This window comes from Melanerpes formicivorus, unplaced genomic scaffold (genome assembly GCF_026170545.1).
Source record: "Melanerpes formicivorus ecotype bairdi unplaced genomic scaffold, bMelFor1.0.p_v2 SCAF_39, whole genome shotgun sequence".
NCBI lineage: Eukaryota > Metazoa > Chordata > Aves > Piciformes > Picidae > Melanerpes > Melanerpes formicivorus.
The window spans coordinates 4,105,642-4,122,384 of record NW_027142391.1 but is presented as its reverse complement, the minus strand read 5'-3'; the positions used below and the strand labels follow the sequence as shown (position 1 = coordinate 4,122,384).

General features: G+C 47.8%; 1 protein-coding gene and 1 long non-coding RNA gene across 5 annotated transcripts in view; one reads left to right on the top strand and one right to left on the bottom strand.

The window, feature by feature from the left end:
* Positions 1-16,743, top strand: part of RERE (arginine-glutamic acid dipeptide repeats) — a 266,319-nt gene that overhangs the window by 197,882 nt on the left and 51,694 nt on the right. For all 4 annotated transcript variants that reach the window (XM_068158322.1, XM_068158320.1, XM_068158321.1 and 1 more), the window contains one exon: positions 13,246-13,326. In XM_068158322.1, the coding sequence (XP_068014423.1) occupies positions 13,246-13,326 (81 nt within the window). The remainder of the gene's footprint in view (positions 1-13,245; positions 13,327-16,743) is intronic.
* Positions 4,768-13,066, bottom strand: LOC137451123 (uncharacterized). Its single transcript, XR_010989728.1, has 3 exons — positions 12,562-13,066; positions 11,815-12,044; positions 4,768-5,400 (listed from the first exon to the last, which is right to left on the bottom strand). It is a non-coding gene; the product is annotated as an uncharacterized lncRNA (long non-coding RNA).

Here is a 16,743-nt window from a genome sequence, read left to right as displayed (position 1 = left end):
AGTGTGAGGAGACTGGAATTCAGAGGGAGGATAATGTGATGTTTTCCTTCTGGGCTTGTTTCTGCCCAGTAGAGGTGAGGAGGCCCAAGGCAAGCTTCCATGCCCAACACCTTCAGCCTTGTGGAGGACGCTGTAGCTTGTGATGTTGCCATCATCTCTAACTTTAGGAATGATCTGGCACTGCAGCTGTCGGTACAGGTACTCGAGTATGTTAATGTTTCAGAGTGATGGAACCATTTCTCTGGAGGGAAGGTGGCACAGGGAGGCATTGTTTATATGCCACAAGTGCTGCTTTCCTGCTTGGGTTCACATTACACGTCCTGCTTTAGATGTCTTTTGATCTCTGCTTTTGGATTCTATGCTTTGACTCTCTTTTTTGCTTCATCCCCTTCAAAACAACAATTGGGACTGTGAGGGTTGGGTTGGGGGGGGTTAATAGAAAATGCATTGTTACCAAGTCTGGTTGAGCATGAATATGGGAAATGGAAAGCCACTAGCTTTATTTTAGCTTGGAGTTTACAGACTAAGTACAGATTAAGCCACAAGGATGATCAGAGGGCTGGAACACCTCTCCTATGAGGACAGACTGAAGGAGTTGGGGCTGTTCAGTCTGGAGAAGAGAAGGCTCCGAGGTGACCTCATTGTGGCCTTCCAGGATCTGAAGGGGGCCTACAGGAAGGCTGGGGAGGGACTGCTCAGGATCTCAGGGAGTGATAGGACTAGGGGGAATGGAATGAAGCTGGAGGTGGGGAGATTCAGGCTGGATGTGAGGAGGAGGTTCTTCACCATGAGAGTGGTGAAACCCTGGAATGGGTTGTCCAGGGAGGTGGTCGAGGCTCTGTCCCTGGAGGTGTTTAAGCCCAGGCTGGATGAGGCTGTGGCCAGGCTGATCTAGTGTGGGGTGTCCCTGCCCATGGCAGGGGGGTTGGAACTAGCTGATCCTTGTGGTCCCTTCCAACCCTGACTGATATTATGATACTGCTTGCCTGTATTAAAGGGAGATCGTTTCAGCTGTCATATAGCAAAGTATGGCCTGGAAAGAAAACCAAAACACGTGAACCCACTTTCTCTTTGCTCTTCAGTTGCAATGTATGAAAAGGTTTTCTGTATCTCAGCATTTTAACAGCAGTTTAAAATAACAGTCAGAAATGAATCTCTTTGTGTACGCAAAAAGGCGATCTGAAGTATAATCAAAAGCTGTCTGTTGTCTCTTGGCAGCGATGCATTGTTTTGCTTCTCAGGGTCATAAATGTGCCAGACCTTTATTCCCTTTAACTCTTCGAATGCATCTGTGAAAAAGCCATTTGTGTAAAACCACGCTTGAATCATTTTACCTTTGTCTGCAGCACTGAGGAACTGTTGATTACAGGAGACAACAATCTCCAGATAACGCTGGAGAAATAGAAAGCTTTTTTTTTTGCCAGGGAAAGCAGTCTCCAGCTTGGGTTCCAGGGTTTGTGTGCACAGAAGGGGATAGTCTAAGACTCACTGTGTGAAACCTTACACACATAAACCTTATGGTTTACGCACGTGTGCAATGTGAGTGTTTCCTGAGGCTCACAAAAGAGCAAACGTCGCAGCGAGGCTCGGTGAGCGCAGATCTGGATCTGCCTGGGGTGCCTAGGTGGACCCTGATGTCTGTCAGCACTAGATGTGTCATGGACATTTAACTGGAAACGTGGGCAAGTTGGACAGCCAGGTGTCTTGCTGACTGAAGTGGTTGAGTGTAGTAGAACTGGAGCTGCCTTTTTGTACTGCTGTTCGGGGGAGAGGTATGGAGGGTCCTGAGGATTTGCGCATTTCCAGCCTTCTGGGAGTTCAGGACTTGTTGCTCTCTGGAAGATCTTCCTGCAGCTCCATCCTCTGTTTCAGTGGGAGGGAGTTCTCCAGACCTGCTTAGGGGAAATAAATGCAGCCTCTTCCTAACCTTTACTCTGTTGGAGGAAAGGCAATTGCCCACCAAGCAGTCCTCAGACAAAGGTGTTCATCTGTCCCTGCCTGCTCGTCTTTGAAATGTGGGACCCCAGAACCACAGTGGTGTTAGGATGGGTTCTGTGCTTCTAATAACCCACAGATTGCTTTCCCATTGAGTCAAGGTTGTTTATCAAATGCCCCTTCTAGAGCTGGGTGAAAATGAAGTCAGGGTTTTCTTCTCTTTCCCCCTGCTGCTGCTTTCATATCCAGCTGGAGTTTTGGGTTGGTGGTTTGTGTTTTGGGTGGGTTTTTTTCTTTCCGGATCTGTGCATCAGTTTCTGCTGTGCCACTGCAGGCTGTTCTTAGATCAGGTTTCTTGGCGTGCTGTTGACTTTATCTCGTTTACCGGCTCACATTTCTGTTGCCGTTCGCTGTGTGATCGCAGCCTCCCCGCAGCTTCTGAACAATTAGTAATTGAGCAGGAAGTGTGTGCTCATTACAATAGCCTTTTGATTCGGGTTTTACAATCACCCAGTGTTTGGCAGAGAGCAGAGGCGGGGGAGGCACTTCTCCCAAACACGTTTTTTGACAGAGAGAAGTCTGTTGTTGCAGCCGCTTGGCTATTTGTCAGCACTTCGCAGACATCCCTCTTGCGCAGGTTGCTTGGCAACGCGGGCCAGAGCCAGCGCGCACGGCCAGCGCCTTTCCCAGAGCAGGTTGGGAGATGATTTATCGGCGGGGCTGGGAGCGTGGTGAACCCAAGAGGCAGGACTGGACCTTTTAACAGGAACCGACGTGAAATGTGAAGGCGAGAGAGACTGGCTGGCTGCGGAGCGTTAGCCGGGGAGGCGCAGCGAAAGCACCCAGAGCCAATAATCGCAGGGCACAATTAGAGCAAAAAGAAAGGCTTCTCATTGAGACACAATTGATGTTGTTGTTGTTTTGGTTTTCTCCCTGCTGTTTGGTCTCTTCTTTCTCATTTTGATAGGACAACAGGGAATGGATTGGAGCTGGAAGAGGGGATGTTTAGACTGGAGATTAGGAAGAAATTTTTTGCAGTAAGGGTGGTGAGACACTGGCACAGGTTGCCCAGGGAAGCGGTGTGTGCCCCCCTCCCTGCCCAGGTTGGATGAGGCCTTGAGAAGCCTGGGCTAGTGGAAGTTGTCCCTGCCCATGGAAGGGGGGTTGGAACTGGATAATCTTTAAGGTCCAACCCAAACCATTCTGTGAATCTGGGCTCTGACACAGAAACAGGTACAATGCAGGAAGTGAATCCAGGCTTCGGGTGAGTCTGACATCTCTCTCCCTCTAAAAATAGCTCTGTTAAAATACCGATGGTAAAATAAAGCTGGGCTTAGCACATAAGGTTAGCAGCACCCTGACAGCTCAAAGCCTGGGGTGAAGGAATAGTTGCATTCTCCCCCAGCTTTGGAAATGTCTGAGAGCTGTCGTGTCACCTTCGATATCGTGTTGCCTTTCATGCAGACCGTTGCATTGATCCCTGGCATTAAGCAGAGAAGGAAAAGAAGAGTTTCATCAGCTGGCATTTAGGTAGTGGTTCGTGCTGTGTTCAGCCTTAAAACTCTTACCACCACCTCCCTTAAAACATCACCTTCAGTAAACTGAACTGAAGGGAGCTTGGATAACCCACAGGCAAGCCTTCCCCCCCCCCCCCCCCAGTTCAGTTCTGCTGCCGCTACTCCGCGAGTTCTTTTTCCAGCGTAGTTGTGAGGGGGGATTGGCAAGACATGGAGAGCTGTTGACAGGAGCGTTCCTGCCTGTTTCTAGGAAGGCAAAGAGGAGAGAAAAGCTGATGAAGCCACTTTGACCTCTGGAATGACACTCTAAATACTTCCTTGAAAATTCTGAATAACTGTGTGTGTAACTCGTAATCCTGCTCTGCATGCAATCTCATTTAGCCAACTGTGTATGCAAATGTGCTATTAATGTGTTTGCACCCAGTATAAATATACAAATCTAATCTGTTTATATATGTAATTTACACACAGCTGTGCTCATGCTCACTTCATACCAATATTTTCAGCCAGCCAGAGGTATCATGGGAGAGCTATTGTTCAAAACAAAAGCCAACAGTGCAGCACCATGGAAGGGGCTTCATTATCATTGCAGGATCTTTTGGCATTCCCTGGAGGGAGGCTGCTTAATGACTTTCTGTCTGTGGATGTGGCTGTGGGTACCCCGAGCACAGGCTGGGGCATGGCGTGTGCCTCTGCTGCTGCGTGGTGCTCTGCTGGCGGATCCCTCACAGCCCGAGACAGGGTTTAATTTTTCAGTATGGTTTTTCAGGAAGACAAAAGCCAGCCCATTTGGGAGGGAAAGCTAATTGTTGGGCACCTTTAAGCCTTCCAGCTGATGTATTTCATGTCAGTTTGTTTATAGAGGATACTTGATCTTACAGGCATATGGCCTAAGGAGTAGGAGATTGTTATCGCGTGTAGATGACCAGCAAATGCCCTCTCAAGAGGGGCTTTGAATATCCAGTGAGAACATTAATCCCTTCTAATATAGATTGGTATCTAATGAACTTCCACTTTTCCCTATTTTTGAGCAAAAGGACTTAGTGGAAGAAAGAATGTTATTTTCACAGTATTACAGAAGCTACAGGACAGCTCTGCCTGGACACAAGGAAATGATTCCATCTTCAAAATCTGACAAGAAAAAGCAACAGAGCAGCATCTATTAAAAGAGAGCTGCATTTAGGGTTAATATGTATTTGAAGCCAAGGTCACAGTCTGCTGAATGAAGCAGCAAATTGAGTAAGGCTATTGCAGAGTTCAGAGATGCTTTGAACCACAAGCAAGCATCTATACACAGGCTTGCATACGTGTTTGTGATTATTCTCTTCCACTCTTGCTCTGCACAATGACCACCTGCCTGTGCTTTCTTGGTCTGGCAGGCTGGGAACATATTTGTGGCACAGTTAAGAAACATTGACCTATTGACAGTTGTGACAGAGGGACCAAAAATACCAGAAACCAAACCAATAAAACACAGACTGACAAAACCCAAGCAGACAACTCCCCACAAAATGAAACCAGAAACAAACAAAACCACACCAAACAAATCCTCCCACAAACAAAATCAAAATTAGTGACATGAAAATCTGTAATTAAGCAGCAAAAACTGGCACTGCAGGGGCTGGCTGTGCTCATGCTTCACTGCAGTGGCCAGTGCACCAAGTACAATGAAGGATCTCTGCTTGCTGTTACTCCCTGACTTCCTGCAAGCCTCACAAATCATGAAGGAGCTCGTGTGCAGTGTCAGTGGTCGTCAAAGCACAGCCACTTCCTTGCAACAGAGATTTGTAGTAAGTGGTTGCAGACATCTTCAAGCAGTTGCCAGACTGTGTGGACCTCTGCGTGGTTGTCAGAGAGAAGAATAAGGTCCTTCAAATCATGGCCTGTGCTTCAGTGCAGCCTCTTCAGGAGGAGACTCTAAATTGCAAGCTGGTGACAGCCTCACTTCCTGCAGGAGTAGACAAAGAAGGCCTGTAGTTAGGGATGGGGCAGAGCAGTCAACTGAAGAGCAGCTGAGATATGGTAGGCTAAAGGGAGGGAACACTGAGAACATAGATGCTTCAGGAAAGAGCTGCTGCTTCTGCTTGCATGCGTGAGCTCTGCACACAGCTCTGATGAGAGTGCCAAGGCCTGTGGATCAACATGCAGAGCCATCTGGGGAAGGCTGATGCTGTGTCTGCTACCCAGGTTTGCCAGCTAGGTGATTTTTGCAAGGTCACTGTTAACTAACACAGAACAGCACAAGGATCTCATGGTAGGGGTGCAGTCACTGCTTACTGCAAAATGCAATGTGGAAAAGATGAAGCACAAGAGTGACAGGAAGCAATCAAGTGAGGTTGGGCTGGGGCTGAAGCGCATCCTGTGCTCCTAGCAGCAGGGCAGGGTAAGGGAACACGAACACAGCAGAGTCCTGAACGTAGATATTTTTCTTCTTCTTGATAGTGCTTCTTCCCCAGTGTACTGATCTCATTGCTTTTGACAAAGGTTGCAGACAAGCTTTGGTTTTGTACTTGTTCCTCATTCTCCATACTTCTTACCTTGGGACCAAACCTTGTTCATGGCAGGTTGCTCTGAGGATGTGCTGCCTTAGGGCAAGCAAGCTGTGGAACCAGTCTCCTTCTGCTCTCTCCTGTACCCCTAGAAAATTATCTTCTCCCCCCCACCTTTTTTTGGTTTTGTAGCTTTGTCTTTGTGCACCTTAAAACTGTGTTCTGTAAGCCATATCATAGAATTATAGAATGGTTTGGGTTGAAAGAGACCTTAGAGATCATCTCCCCCGACTTCCCCAGCAGGGCTGAGATGCCTCTCAACTAGACTTGATTGCTCAAAGCCTCATCCAACCTGGCATTGAACATCTCCAGGGAGGGGCATCCACGACCTACCTGAGCAACCTGCTTGAGTCTCACCACTGCTGTACTGAAGGAGTTCTTCCTAGAATCCAGTCTAACCCTGCTCTCCCTCAGCTTTAAACCATTCCCCCTCATCCTGTCTCTAGACACTCTGATGAGAAGTCCCTCTGCAGCCTTCCTGTAGGATCCCTTCAGGCATTGGAAGGCAGCTTTAAGGCTCCCCCAGAGTCTTCTCTTTTCTAGGCTGAATGACCCCAGCTCCCTCAGCCTGTCCTCACAGCAGAGATGTTCTTTTTGGCTATCCTCTTCTCTGATGGGACAGAACATCTGTTCATCTTAACACCTGCTTCTCCATCACACACTCTTCTGAGCTCTGTGCTAGAAGACATTTCCCCCCCAGCTTTAACCCAGTCACCAGTCCCCACTCTGATCTGTTAGAGAAGGCAGGACTGGGAGAATGCCTGCCAGCTAGGGCTAGAGTAGATGGAGCATGGCAGAGGGCACATCAGCCTGGCTGCTGCATTCCATCCTTGAGACCTTCACTTCTCTGGCCACTGTCTTAGGTGGACTTTTTCTGGGAGCATTCAGGGAACAAAGCAGCTTGTGGAAAGAGTTAAGCAGGCTTGCTTGTGTCTGCAGTGGTTAGGTGGCTTCTGAGAATAGCTTGGGGATGTGACAGCTGCATTTTCCTTAACTTAAAATACCTCTTTTTGCCCTTGCTAGAATTACTTACTGAGCAATACTTAGTCCTGTCTCTTACTGAGCATATAGAATTCCTTGGAGGTAAAGATACAGTGAGTTCTAGCATGGTGTTCTGCTACAGCCAGGTAGAGTTTGATGGGGGGAAAAAAGCTTGGTTTATTCCCAGGGTTATGTTTTTGTAAGAGATACCTGACATCTTTAAAGATGTGTGTTAAGGAAAGGATCAGGTTGCTTCTGTTTCCAGAGCACGGTATCTAACATTTAACATCCTTGGCAATTGCTTTTATTTGCACTGTAATCACACAAGCAAACTGCAATGCTAAAAGTCAGCCAAGCTTTTAATAAAATGTCCTCTGTGCACTGAAATCCAGCTCCAGTGTGCATGCAGTGTCTGCAGGCTGAGAAACTCTTTGGGGCAATCTCTGAATGGGCAGCACTTTTAACAGGAGCTGTGCAGATAGAACCAGGGAAGTCATTGTGCCCCTGTGCTCAGCACTGGTGAGGCCACACCTTGAGTCCTGTGTCCAGTTCTTGGCCTCTCAATTTAAGAAGGACATTGAGACTCTTGAAGGTGTCCAGAGAAGGGCAACAAAACTGGGGAGAGGCCTTGAGCACAGCCCTGTGAGAGGCTGAGGGAGCTGGGGTTGCTTAGCCTGGAGAAGAGGAGGCTCAGGGGAGACCTTGCTGCTGTCTACAACTACCCGAAGGGAGGTTGTAGCCAGGAGGGGGTTGGTCTCTTCTCCCAGGCAACCAGCACCAGAACAAGAGGACACAGTCTTAAGCTGCTCCAGGGGAAGTTTAGACTCAAGGTGAGGAGAAAATTCTTCACAGAGAGAGTTGTTGGCCATTGGAATGTCCTGTCCAGGGAGGTGGTGGAGTCACCATCCCTGGAGGTATTCAAGAAGGGATTAGGGGTGGCACTTGGTGCCACGGTTTAGTCATGAGGTCTGTGGTGACAGGTTGGACTTGATGATCTCTGAAGTCTTTTCCAACCTTATTGCTTCTGTGATTCTAACTTAATCTCCTTTTCCTTTCAGGATAACTGCCCTAAGTTTTCATCTTGTGAAATACAAGAAATAAAGAAAGATACTTTCAGGCATTTAGTGTTTATTTGCTGTTAACTCTTAAACCCCCACGAATTTCCCTGCCATATTTATTATCAAACTTGCAAAGGGTTCTTAAATATGGGAGATGGGGAAAGCTTCCAGTTACATAGAGGACTTTGGGCCTGTCAAGACATGCACTCTACCTCTTGTTTTCATTATAGCAAGATGATTTTGTTTTCTGTGCTCATAATCAAGGCAAAGGTTGAGAGGAGCTTGCTGTTCTTGGACAGGGCCTGCTTTATTATTATTATTATGAAAGATGGGGGGGGGGGGGAAGGTCTTTAATTCCTGGATTAAGAAGGAACAGAAAAGGTTCTGTTTGTAAACACACTGCATTGCAACATGTTCTTCACTAATTGGGGGAGGAAAGGGGGGGTCATGGGAAGGGATTGCAATAGCTCCTGGATAATTCCTAGAGAAAAATATATTTGATGTCAACCTCCTGTTGGTAGCAGTTATGAATTGACAGCTTGATCACTCATCCTGCCTTCCTGAGGCCTGGGAGGTGTCAGTTTGAAATCCTTCACTCAGTTGAACAGGTTCTTTTGGACAAGGTGCTCTTCCTGCACGCTTTCAGAAACCACTTTAGTTGAGCTTTCTGCAGCAAAGGAGGAGACTGGTTCCCAGTTGAAAAGCTGGGGTGCCGAATTTCGGCGTGCAGCAGCAGATTTTTTTTCCCTGCCAAGCTGTAATCTCTTGATAATAGAAACCCTGACGCAGAACCTTAACTACAGCTCGGCAATGGCATTGCCCTCACGTTGATAAACACGCCGTCTGAGCGCTGCTAGTCAGAACATAATGGCTTTGTGTATCTTGTCATGATATTTGTTTCTTGGGATGAAATATGGGACCTGCAAGTAACACATATGCAAACATTGCCATGCTTGTTCCTTGTCCTTCCCTGGTTATTTATAGCTCCCTGTTTACACATCGGAGCAGGATACGGCAGAGTCTTAACGCTGTTCATTGGGGAAGCTCAAAATGATCAGATGGCTTTAGGGGACCTTGAGCTGTGGCTGGTCAATAGCCATGGAAACCACTTCATAAAACCTAACAGCGTTTGTCTGTCAGCGCTGCCTGCCCTCACAAGCCGTGGGATTTCCTACGGCCTCTGCGCAGCAATAATTAAACATTGCCTTTTTTAATTGTGTTAGTTTGTCTTCAGTGAGCAGTACAAAGAGCAATGCTGACAGAGGTCTGTCATAAAGAATGGTTTATAGTTAAACAGAAGTGGGAAAGCTGATATGTTTATCTTCACTTTTAAAAGTACAGAACTGGGATTTTCTCAGCCGTGAGGCTCCAGAGCCGCTTCCACTTTGGGATCAAAACTTCGTTCTCCTGCATCCGACAGAGCTTTAAGCCTCATTGTTCTGCCCGCCCTGCGCTGTCAGATGACTGTAACTCAGCAGCTGTCATTCTCAGATGCCTTCTGCAAGCAGTGCAACATCTCATGCACCACTGAAATGCAGGCATAAAATTTGTTGCATGTCATTTGAGCAGAGCAGGGAAAACTTAGGCTGTTGTGCAGTCTGGTTTAAGAGGTGCTGGAGAGCAACAGGTCACTTCTGCTTTGGGCTGCAATTATGTAGTGCTTTGAGATTTAAAAACATGTAGAGGTCTTTACTGTGGTTGACTTGGAGGAGTAGCTGTTCTGGCAGCAGGCTAATGGGGGACTGAACGTGGTGCCAGAATTAATGGAGGACTGGAATAGGAAGGAAGATCTGGAAATGCCCTTAAAGTCTTGCTTGTTTTGTTCAGCTCTCTTAAGCTTCAGAAACTCTGTTCCTTGTGTATTGAGTGGTTTTCTTTTGCCTTTCAGTAGAGGGCCACAACCAGTTTATAGTTTTGGGTATCTTGCACTGCTTCAGTGGTCTGAGGAGAATTCTCTGTGATACTGTTGGAAGTGATACCATCACTGGCCAAAACTTCAGAACGCCACAAGGATTTGTCTTCCTTCATGCTGGGAAATTCGGAGCGGCGCTTCAAGCTCACTCTGCTTCTCTTCCTCAGGGTGTATGTTGGGCTTGCATTCCCAGTAGGGATTTCTGACATCTCATGAGTTCAAAGCAGAAGTTTGTCATAGGCTTTTTTACTACAGAGCTGAGTCACAACGAAAGAAATGTGAAACAGCTTGATTAAAAGGAATCTTTAGCAAAATAAACGAAATGGTCCCCTGACAGTCCAGGTACACCACAGTAAGTCTTTAGCAAAATGAGGAATAGGGAATCAGGGCTCTTGACTTTATGCAGTGGACCAGATTGCTCTCTTGTATTTCCCTGATCTTTTTTTCTCCATGTTTGGAGTGTTCCAGTTTTAGTTGCTTCTTACTGCCCTACACTTTATGTTGCCTTCTCCTGTGTGTGCTGTGTTAACTGCTGCTAACTAACCTCTGACAGAATCCATGAGCCAGGAGCTGAGCTGCATCACTCTGAGTCTGAGTTCCCTTTGCATGGCCTGGTTTTAAATGTGTCATTCTTTATGATAAGCTGGGAATCATGTTGCTCTTTGGGAAGCTGTGGGTGGTATGAGGACACGTTTATTTGCCTTCTTGCTGCTGCCATCTTTCCTTGCCCAGAAGCACAGAAAGAGATATGTCTGTGGTGCCAGACTGGCCTCCTCTTCAGTGAATGGGAACTGTCATTCACAGGGTAAGAAGTGGGAAGTACACCTGTGTGTGACCAGTTACCATTGCAGGCAGTCTTGGTATCTTGCTGTGCAGACCATTGTGATTGCTGCCTGGGAGTGAGGGGCTGGCACCACGTACAGTGTAACATTTTCCTTGTTTGGGAGCCCAAGCCCCCCTGTCCCTGAGCTCTGTCCTGCTGACTGTAGTCTCAAAGCATATACAACTGGTGCTTAATTCTCATCTCTGTACCCCCAGGCATATTCTTGGTGAACCCCAGCAGTCCTGCTGGTTTTGAGGGTCAGGGTTAGGTAAGGAGAGATCCCTGTGGGAACACAGCTGCAAAATAATATGCATGAGGTTCCATATAGGCTGCTCACTCAGACTCAGCATTGTGGTGGGAGCTCAGGAGGTGTACAGAGCAATATTCCAGGAGTGAATTCCCCTTTCTGGGATTCTGTATTCACTTCAGGAAATCATCTGACAGAGTCTCCTACAGCATCCTTGCAGCTAAACTGATGTGTTGTGGTCTGGATGATCTGGTACTGATCTGGATATGAACTGGTTGAAGGAAACAAGTCAGAGAGTTGTGATCAATGGGAAAGTCTAGTTGGAGACAGGTATCTAGTGGAGTCCTGCAGGGGTTGGTACTGGGATCAGTACTATCCAATATATTCATCACTGACCTGGATGAGGGAAGAGAGTACACTGCCAGCACGTTTGCTGATGACACCGAACTGGGAGCCTGGAACAGGCTCCTCAGAGAGTTTGTGGAGTCTCCTCAGCTGGAGACATTCAAACCCCACCTGGATGTGTTCCTGTGTCACCTACTCCAGGTGGTCCTGCTCTAGCAGGGGGCTTGGACTGGGCAGTTTTTCGAGGTCCCTTCCACCCCCTAACATTCTGTGATTTCACAGTATGGAAACCTCTAATCACCTGCCCACCTCCTTCAAGTAGATGTCTGCAAGATGTGGTCCAAAATGCATTAACCCAACCTGAGGAATTTGTCTTATTAGGGAGTATTTAATTCTCACCCCCCTTCCCACAAACTTGGGGTCCATATACTCTTCCCTTGTCCTCACCTCTTTTTGCGGGCAGGATTCCTTTGCTGGTGTTTATACCTGTTTGTTTATCAGGGGGAAGGAAAAGGTCCTGAGGGCTGGCCCTGCCAGGAACAGGCCCTCTCTGTTTATTGGTCTTATCTCTTGGTGCCGGTTCTTGGTGGCCAAACGTTGGAGGGTCAGCGAGCCTGGTCCCGGAGCTGCAGGCTGGGGTGGATAGCAGGGTCTGCAGCGTTGACCGAAGGAAGGTGCTGGGAAGAGAGAGGAGGAGGGGACTGAGCGATGCTTACAGCTGGGGCCTGAAGAGTTATGTGGGGGGTGTTGCAAGCGGGGGAACATGAGTGCGAGGGGCAGCTGAGGGGGGTCTGCAGAGTGACGAAGGGCAGCTGAGAGCTGCGGCAGATGAGCCACAGCAACTGCCAGGGGAAGAAGCCGCCACCCCTCTGCAGAGCCCCCGGGGGACCGGCGGGCGTTCAGCCGGCGGCGGCTTTCGCGGGGCTTTCCCGGGGGAAAGGGAGGCGAGGGCCGGCGCGGGGCCCGGAGCTGGGGGGGGGGCCGGCGATCCAGGCCGCCTTTTGCGGCGCGCCCCGCGGGTGCCGCGCAGCCCAGCCCCGCCGCGATCACATGCTGGGCGGCCGCGGCCGCCGCCTCCCGTCCGCCCGCCCGGCCCTCAGCGCCGCTCGCCTCGGCTCGGCTCGGCTCTGCCGCTCGTCTCGCTGCCCGCACCGCAGCCCCCGCCGTCGCCGCGGGCCCCGCCGCGATCCCTACCTGCGCCCGCACCGCCTCGTCCCGCCGGGCCCTGTCGAGCGCGGCCCCGGCCCCGGCGGGCGGCCGCAGGGCGAGAGAGGAGGAGAAGGAGGAAGTGTCTGGGCTCGGCGAGCGACCGCGCAGCGCTGCGAGCCGCGGAGGGGGAGCAGCGGCCGCGGCCCCGGCCCCGTTTTCCTCTGGCTTGCTCGGCAAGGCGTTTGCTGGATTCCGCCGAAAATCGGGAAGGGTGAAGCTGGAGAGTTGGCGTCTGCAAGGACTCGTTAACCCCTGCAGCACCTCCTCCGGAGAGGCACTTTTCTCCCGTGGAAAGCGGCGTTGCGTATTTTCGTTCGGCTTGCTGTCGTTGCTTAGTTGGAAAATAGACTTCGGGAGAGACGTGCTGCGGGATACTTCGGTCCTTTTGGGAAAGAACTGATTGTGGTACTGACTTTTAAAGCCTCAACTCTTGGAAGTTTGACGTGGAAGGGAATGGGGTTTGAATTTTTTGGTATCTTTTCCAAGCCTTTTCTCCTCCTTCTCCTTCCCCCCTCCCATCCCCCCCTCCTTTCCCGTCCCTCTGTAGGTAAACGCTTTCTTCTCTCGACAGACCTTAAGCTCAGAACACTGTTTGGCTGTTGTGCTGATGAACAAGATAATTTCTTTTTGCTGCTGCTGACATAGTGTTTTTGTTATCTTTTATCACAGAAACGTTTTATTAAGGGGTTGCGGCAGTACGGCAAGAACTTCTTCAGGATCCGAAAGGAGTTGCTTCCGAATAAGGAGACCGTAAGTACATTCCCACTTCATGTAATTTGCTTTTTGCTGCTGCCTTGCTGTTCGATCTTGCGAAACTCTTTCCTTTTCACCCCGAACTTAAGTCCCTCCGGAGAAATGGACGAGAGAGATGCCTATCCAGAGCAGGGGAGCTGTAATTGGGGGAGCAGTTTTTAGGCTTTTCACGTAGGAAAGGTTACATAAAGCAGCCGTCGGCGCTGGACGGAGGCACTCAGGTTGGCTGAAGTGTATTTATGGAGAGCAAATCTAATTTTAAATTCTGACATTATGATGGGATAATACATTTATGTCACCCAGTTGGGCTCAAATGGCAGTGGGTAATTAAAGAAAGCCGAAAACAAAACACAAATCTAATTGAATCTGGAAGGCTTGAGGTATGTGGCTGCTCCTGTGACCTGCAGAATTCGGCGGTTGTGTTTAACTCTTCGTCTTCCCGAAGCGTGGATGGCGAGCGTGTGGCTCCAGCTGCTGAATTGATCTGTGGCTTATTACTCTGCTGAACTTCATAGAGCTTACATAACTGTCATTCTGCTGGAAATCCTGGCAAGTGCTTAGGAGGAAGATGGACAGGGAGGAGTGGTTGACTTCTTCAAAGGAAAGAGGGCTTGGGAAGCCTTGGGAATCTTGTTACTTTTCCATTAGTCCTAATTGCCAAGCTTCTCTAGAAGCTTCGGTTTCTGTTCTGCAGGTGTCACTTAACTGCTGGGAGGGTGGGTTTGGAGAGTGGTTTTCATATTTATTCTCAATTTAGAAGGGAGATTATGAAAACAGACTTATTTCCCAGCAGTTTGTTAGTGATCTAGAAAATGTTTCAAGCATAACTGGTTGTTCAGACTTCTCTGCCTGTGGGATTTGGATGCTTAGTGGGGAAGAGCATTGCTGTAAAAATAAACTCTTATCGTACTGTAGGATGTTTCCCATTCTCTTCTGAGGTGTTTTTGTGAGATGATGCTGTGATACCACAATCTGCTGTTGGTAAATAGTAACACCACTTCAGTCAAATAGGAAGGGGAGGGTGAAGTGATTCCTGAGTGCCTTAGTTGCTATGTATATTCACTTGATTCTATACAGATGGGAACAGTTAATTACCCATCAAGTGTAGGTAGACTTTGCTGTTGGATGTGGGGACATGAAGGCCCAGTGCTGGAGAGATGACAGCTTAGAAGGAATGCTGAAGTACTGTGCTGCTTGTGCAACATCTCACCAATCCAGCACACAGCTTCAGCAGTCCATGCCTCTTTGCTTTGGACTGTCTCCTAGCAAGGTATGGAGAGCAAATTGGGATTTACTTCAGGAATTAATTTTGCTGATGGTGAAGTTAATGAGAGGCAAAAGGACTCTTCTGAAGTTTGAATTGCAGGGGCAGTGAAATACATTTTTCTTTCTGATGGAGAAAAGGAGCATGCAGGAGAAAGGAAAAAGGGAAGAATGAGAGCTGAGGGCAGGTGTCTGACCCTGCTTGTTCTGCTTGACTTCTGCATTCAGACTTGGAGACCAGGCCTAAGGCTTTTTGTAGAAGTTTTGCAAGTTTGGGACTGGTGTAAAACTTAACAGAAGCTACCATTTTTTTCAGCTGTAACACTTTTGGTGTGCTAGGTCTGAATTTTTACTACAAAGAGGACTAAACACTGAGGTTTAGCAAGAAGAAATCAGCACGCTGATTGTTTGGAGCTGGTTTTTTTTAGCCCCTGGTGGTAGCTGATCTACAAACAACCTTTGACCTGCAGCAGATTGTTTAATCTCTGTTTCCTATTTTTGCCCACAAATCTCACTTCTGGTTTGGTTCCCCCCCCCCCCCTCCTCCCCCAATTCCCAATCTTTTTCAGACAAAATTTTCAGCAGTTACACTCAGGCAAGACAGGCAGAATAAAGGCTGCACTAAATGTTTGACTATCCAGTTTTGCTTTTCCTCTTTAAAGAGGAATAATGAACAATGTAAATTACAGGGCTGGTGGAATGAGTCTGTCTCTATTTTTGCATCACCAAAATAATGTCAGCTATTTGCCTGCCATTTTTCTCTTGGCATTGGGGAAGAAACCCTCTAGCAATGGCAGGAACACTTGAGGGGGGGAAAAAAGGAAAAAGCCCTCATTTTCTTGTTTAGCAACATTGTTATCATGAGGCGAGACTCCAAAAAAATTATGATGTGGAAGCAAAAGCATTGTGGTAACTCCCAAGGTCTCCAAAAGCTACTTGAAAATCAGTCAGGGGCATTCTTAAAGCGACTTGCCCTAAATGCAAACAGACTGGAGGTCAATGCATCCTGCCCGCTTCTGATTTATTAGAGTTTACCTTACCACTCACTGAAGCCAGTGGGGAGGGGAGCCAGGGGTTTTACCTCTCTGCAAAAACCCACTGCAAGTTAAATCTCCTTATTATCAGGCTTCTTGTATAATGCCTTTCCACTTACGAGTTGTGCTGCTTTCACTGGGGGAGAACTCTTCCTAATATCGCTTAAGCCCTGCAGTAGGAACATTACAATAGTGGAAGATAAGTAGTACATTGGAAGCACAAAAATATCAGAGAGCCTAGGCCTATTTTATATTAAACCTGCTGCTGTAGAGGCAGTCAGAATACAGAGGTGAATATGACATTGGATTTCTTTTATGATATTGGAAGGTGTAAAGTGACTGTGGGGAGAGAGAAGAATTAGGCCATACTGTTCCCAAGTTCTCACAGGCATGTTAAGGAATGGCCTATTTGAATTGTGCCTTGGCTTTTTTTTCCCCCTCTTTGTAGTTAATGTACAATGTCTTGTAGGGAAAGCCTGTATTTCTCAGGGTGGGTTTTAACTAGTTTAACACAGTTTCTCAACCTTTTGGTTCTTCATTTGTTTCTTTTAAATGAGCAACCAGCAAGGAAAAAAATATCTTTATGAACCAAAATACTTGCAGCATATCAAAGCTGGAAGGTCTCTTCACTCCTCCAGTTTGTTGCAGATAGCCAGTTTGTTTCAAAGCTGGTGTCCAAGAGGGCTTCTCAGTGGGCACCAGTATGAATATAGCTGTAGCATTCTTTCCAAGCTTTTCTAAGCAAGAGACATAGGAATTGAAATCAGCTTTGACCTCATCATGCCTCCTGACTTGATGTGGCCCTGGGCAGCCTGATCTACTTGAAGGTCTCTCTGTTGCCTGCTGGGGGTTTGGATAAGATGACCTTCGAGGGTCCCTTCCAGCCAGTGCAATCTGTGTATCTGTGAAAGGGATCAAGGAAAGGCAGTTGTTTAAAGGCTGGATCACTAAGTGTTCATCTTGTGCTACTCTGGAGATAAGGTGCTCCCATGTAGATGAGCTTCAATAAAACTTCTGAGGCTTTCTTGAGTTTCCATTGCACTCTGTCTTAAATACATCTTGCAGCTTTCTCTTTCTCCTCTTCCTCCTCAGTAGTTTTCTCCTTGTTGCAGCCGTA